At 35.2% G+C, this 6,000-nt stretch overlaps 1 protein-coding gene across 1 annotated transcript in view; it reads right to left on the bottom strand.

Annotated features, from left to right (window-relative positions):
* Nucleotides 1-1,187: 1,187 nt before the first annotated feature.
* Nucleotides 1,188-6,000, bottom strand: part of LOC123688796 — a 52,347-nt gene continuing 47,534 nt past the window's right edge. Inside the window, exons 12-14 of the mRNA XM_045627462.1 lie at nt 5,397-5,664; nt 2,722-2,958; nt 1,188-1,416 (exon numbers count right to left, since the gene is read on the bottom strand). Of these exons, the coding sequence (XP_045483418.1) occupies nt 1,270-1,416; nt 2,722-2,958; nt 5,397-5,664 (652 nt within the window). The 3' untranslated portion in view covers nt 1,188-1,269. The remainder of the gene's footprint in view (nt 1,417-2,721; nt 2,959-5,396; nt 5,665-6,000) is intronic.

Raw genomic sequence — 6,000 nt, 5'->3', positions numbered from 1 at the left:
TTCCCCTGAAAATACTCATTCAAATAGTTTTATCTTTGAGTTTTTTTACTCTCAAAATCATCAACAGAATTCAACATTTTTTCCCTTACAACAACAAGAAAAAACGAGATATAGATACGTTTCATTTTATTATTCATTCATTCATTAACTAGGTGAAAATTTTTGTCTTCTTCTATTATAATTTTTTTTGCTATTCAATTTTTATTTGATATCTGAAGTGATGAAGCAGCCACTCAGTTTAATGCAGCAATTACTTCTTTTGAAGGTTAGCACGTAATTTAGTATAAACCTCCGGTTTTATATATGTATTGGCCGTTTCATTTGATACTTGTGTATTCTTGAGCTGACTGTTCACGACGGTTCCAGATTGACGAATCTGGATTTGTTCCCCAAGCTGTTCCAGATACAGTATGATTGATTTTGTATACTACTTCTCTGAATCTTGCAACTCATGGAGACTATAATCCCTGCTACTAATAATAAGTCCATTGCATCTTATAAAACAACTCTCAACCTTCTTAATCAAATATCCCCTGAGTGCCCGATACTATTTCCGCTGTTGCTCCGTCAAGTCGCCCGCGATTTAACTTTTTTTTTCAGTTTTTAATGATTTCGATCTTCTTAGAATGCAAAACAAGCTCAAATTTACCGAGCGATTCGACCTTTTTCTCAATGTGTGATTGTAATATCGGAATATTATTATTACAAAAAAAAACCTATTACCTCTCAAGAAGTATAATACAATCATACATAAATCATATTAAATGTACGCAATAAACCCTGAAGCATCATGAGAAAAATGAGCAAACAAGTGCTTCCAGCCAGTTGTTGAAAGCATTTACACTAGAAGCATAGACAACGGTTCCCGATGGAGAATTACCTATCAAAGATACGTATGTGAGCACGGCCTGAGTGACATATGATAATTTTCATGATAAAGCTTAAGTTGATTACCTCGAAGGTTGTGGGTATTTAGGGCGATGAGGCGATGGAGCTCACAAACAAATTAGCCAAATCGTTCTCCAATGTAGATATTCAAAGAAACCAAATAGGTACCTAAAACGAGGAAACTCAAATTGATGATATTTGTCATCTTCAGTCGGAATATTCAATCACAATAAACATGTGGGGTTCTATATAATATTCTCATGAGAAATTACACATCCACTATAAAAAAAAAACTCGAGTACAAAATTCGAAATATTTATTTACATTCTTCAAATTGATGGATCAGATGAATGAATGACTACAAATTGTTCCTACAAATGTTCAGAATATATCATAACCAGTTTGGATTTTGGAGAAGGAAGGATCCGAATGTTCAAATTTATCATCCTTAATGGTTGAATTATAATCTAGTTCGTGATACCTGACTGGATAGGTTAGTTGGTTTCCCTTGTCCCAGGTGTAGAGTTCCTGAAACAGTGAAAATTCTCAGAACACCATATAACTTCTTGTTTAACTATCTTTTTATATTTCATTGATTCAGGGAAGGATTCTACACGATATGGTGAAACCATTGTGGGAAATTTGGTAATTTCCAAAAACAAATTCTTAAAGTTCATCTTTGCAGTCAAATTCGACGAACACGAAGGAATAGGAATAAAAACGACAAAATAGTTAAAACACTTCCATACGTTACCTTCATACGAGTGATACGATTGGTAGGAAACAAAGAACCCCTGCATTGTATAGGTACAAGGAGGTGATTTCCACAGGAATTCAGTACATTCAGTAACTAGAGCGAATAACCGTTTAAGCCCCCTCTTCAAACTGCAAGCGAGGTGATGACCTATCAATATCTGCTATTATGAGTGATTGAGTTGAGGCATATAATTAACAGGAAGTAACTGGTTATCCACTATGGATAAAATTATACAAGATTTTGTGGCATTGGGCAGTTATCTGCTCAAAAATAAAGTTGACATTGAAGGCATATGTGAGCAATTACATAGACGTGTGAGGAAAGATGCGAATAATGAAAGTAAAGAAGCCATTGAACTCGATAAAGCAGTAGGTGAAACAGCCTTAAAAAACCCAAAATGACGAACAGAAAACCCCCGGATTTGGACCGAATCGAGGACAATAACCTCAAAATTAGGACAGATTTGAAAAAGGAACTGACGAAAACAATCGGTTTCGCAACCGTTCAGGAAATCCAGAACACTATAATGTCAAGAAAAGTAAAAAATGCACCAGAACGGGACGGCTTCACTAACTTGATGTTGCGAAATCTCACTCGGAAAACCTTAGTATCACAGACTATAATAATCATACGACTAAAGCACTTTCCTGAGGAATGGAAGAAAGACAACGTGGTTTTATCCACAAGGCCGGCAAATTCTCGCAGAACTACTGCCAACACTACACTGTGCAACAAGTGTAGTGGTGTAGTTGTAGTGGTACAAATTTAGATGGATTTAACCGCAAACAATTCACATTGGCTGTGTGCTTGAACCTGGCCAAGGGTTCTATAAAGAATGGAACAACGATCTGGCCTGGATTCTCCCTTCCTAACTACCCGTTCTACTAGAAGAAACAGAAGGCATTTCAATGAACGTTTGATGAAATGTTTCAACACAAGAATTGACCATTTTCAATTTAGGTTACACGGTATTTATAGGTTCTTTGAATTGCATTTTATTTTAATCGGGAAAGAATAGTCATCGATGACTGCGAACGAAAATTATCTTTCTAATACTACGAAGATCAATTACTTACTTTCATTCGATGATTATAAGTAATCATCGTGGTCTTCTTGAATGGATTAGTGAAGGCGAGATTAACATCTAGAAGAATGCCACGATAAAGGTCCAGGGCAAATCTAATGCTGGTGGATCTTTCAATGACGCTATCCACTGCATATAACACGCCACAAACTACGAACATATCTCCTACTCGTTTGTGTTGTACAGAAATGTTCCAAATATACTGTGCCTCCATAGTATGTTCCTCGACCTGAAAATAAATTGCCACATAAAAAAAATGCAAACAGTTTGAATTATAAACAGGGTATCTCTAGTTCGAGTGCCTATTAGACCTGGAGAACTGGACCTATTTGAAATCTGAAAAATTAGAATTCGGAATATGATATATTGTTCAACATTCTCTATTAGCTAAAATATATTTGAAGCCTAAGCTCTTTCGGTTATACATAGAATGAATTAAATTTCTCCAAAAAAATTTTTCTTTTATTTTTTCGTTTCTGATATTACCGAGTATTCAATTCTGAATATTTTCCTTTTCGAATCGTTGCAGTCATCGAAATAGTTCTCAAGATATCGAAAAAAAAATTTAAAAAAAGAAATATACGTAGTCAGTATTATGTTCGTTATTCCTATTCTCAATAAACCATTTTCATATTTCGAAGGTGAAGAAAGTGGAGAGGATATTGTGCATCACTTGAATTTTGGAAAAATCTTCAGAGGGTGTTTCCCCTGTTAAAAATTGTGATCGGAATTAGCCCATGACTTTTGTTTTTCAAAACTCTATTTCCATAATTGTGTTGAATTCTGTGAAATTCTTGATTCATTTCATATACCGGGTGTCCCACGAATACCGTTGGTTAGAATATTTCTGGGAATGAATCGAAACTCACATTTGCAATTTCGGAGTTAAGCTTTGACTAGAGATATTACTCTCTGTAATTTTTTTTTTATTCGTGGAACTTTCGGTTTCACCAGAAGTGACACCAACTTTCGTTTTTCAAAAGGCAAGCCCCACATTTCATAAATTTCTTATAGAATTCTGGGTTGTTTCAATCTTAAATTTTCGAATTTTCGTCAGAAAATTCTTTTCAAACGTGAAATTGCAAATAAAAATTGATAATTGCGCTTTGCTAAAACATGTAGATATATCATCCAGGATTTCTATGGGAAGAATGTCGTTTTTAGGCTTCCGCGAAGAGTAAGAATAATGCTTTTGTCACAATAGTCAAAATTAAAAATCATGATAGGTACATGACTCAGGAGGCCACAACAACGTTGTCAAATAGTTCAAAGATGAAATTCGGCTGTTTTCATACCGGTGTCAAATTGGCAGTTTCGAAAACGTGGAAACTCATTTCTTTTTCCAATTTGAACCTGATTTTTTATAGCCAAAATGAAATTCACGGAAAGCCATTTCCCATACTAAACGTGCGGGGTCCTTTACAGTCAAATATCACACCGGGGTATTTCACTTTGTTATTCCAAGAGATCACAGCACTGTTTTCAGTACTGTATATAACATTAAGATACTGAAAAAGAGAAAATCACTTTATCATGTTGCTCGTTGAATTTCGGCACTTCTTCTTTCAATGCTCGGCTCAAACGCCTATTTATTTAATTGGATAACGAGCGCCTGTGATTGTTTCATTCGGTTTTAACAACTCATAATACACTTATCCGAGCTGGTCCTACCAAATACTGAGCATGACCTTGAAACCATGAATATTCGGTTTGACCGTCGATGTAGAAGCATATCCGGGATATACCCATGAGTGCTAAGGAGACGGGCGTCTGTCGAACAAAATGCTACGCCTCCACAATCTCAACATTCTAGGAGAAGAACAACACGAGTTTCTCCGACTGATGAAGATGCTGCGCAGGATCCCCAACCAGCACTCACCCAAGCAGGTCTACTAAAAAGACTCATGAAATGGACAAGTTCGATAAATGAAACGATCATGCGCATATACTATGAAGTAACTTATATGGAAGAGGATAAAATAGGCTACCGACAAAAGCTGTTTGCAGAATTCCACAGAAACTACCCCGAACTTCGAGTTTCTGAGCAAAGAGTAGCCGACCAATACCGGGTCATATTGAGAAATAAACTTGTACCCGATGAGAGACTTAACACCAAAAAAAAAAGTCCAACTGAGGCCACAGAAAAGGAACATCACAATAATAATAATAGTTTATTCTGAAATTTGAATACAACTGTTATCAGAATTTCTGATTTCTTTACCAGACAACATATACACTTATTTTTAGAAAAATATTCTAATTCTAAGTATTTTTTCGCCTCGACTTCATATTAGGTTCTGCCTGAAAAAAGATTTTACTTTCGACATAAACTTTCGAATAAACTTATTATTATTATTATTATTATCTTCCGATTTTCGCATCAAATGCATTTTCAAATATTTACACAGATCTTCTTCACTCAGTAATTGATGAATCAATTTTTCAAACTCTTGTCCCATACTCAATTTCTTCAAAGAGAAGTTGGAATGAAAAATTTTCAGCGTTTAACGATTCACATGAAGCAATGAATTCCAGATGATAAATACAGCAATGTAAGTGAAATTGGTTGTTATGATGCGAGAAGAAAAGAATTCTCCGCAAATCTGATATCTGATCTTCAGAGGAATACATGGCGGATTGAAAATAAATAGATCAGCAATCACTTACCTTCAAGACAGCAGTATTATTGGTTTCTGGAACAGCAAAAATGACCCATAAACCATTATCGTCAATACTAAAATCCATGAAATTATATTGACTACTATATAAATTCGTTGTTCTGTTCATGTTTTTTATTGGAAGGTCTAAGGCTGCGGTTCTTTCGTCGAAAAGATTTACCCTGATAATGCGTGCCGTATCCTTCTCGTTGTAATAAAAATGACCTTCGTAAACTACATGTGCATTTCCTTTGAACGGCCTATCCAATAAATATTTCCTGAAAAAAAACATAAATAACACTGATCTTTATGGAAGAATTCAATAATTATTAATTTATTGAATTAAAAAGATTAATTATTAATTTATTGACGACCCTCATAGTGATATCAAAGGAAAGCATCCAAATGTTTTATGTTGAAATATTAAGTGTATATTATCAGTCAGAAATAAAGATTTGTTTATCCCCGACTTCAACAAATCCGTGTAGAGGAAAAAGCTTTCCTCGTACTCGCCGTTAAGGAGAACATTCGCTGAATCCCAGATATTCAAAATATCAGGAGGATAGCGCTCGGTCGTGTCCGGTCCTCGTGATCCCTCTAGTCCTGTGGTTCTC

Source organism: Harmonia axyridis, chromosome 1 (genome assembly GCF_914767665.1).
Source record: "Harmonia axyridis chromosome 1, icHarAxyr1.1, whole genome shotgun sequence".
NCBI lineage: Eukaryota > Metazoa > Arthropoda > Insecta > Coleoptera > Coccinellidae > Harmonia > Harmonia axyridis.
This window is presented reverse-complemented; position numbering and strand designations above follow the sequence as displayed.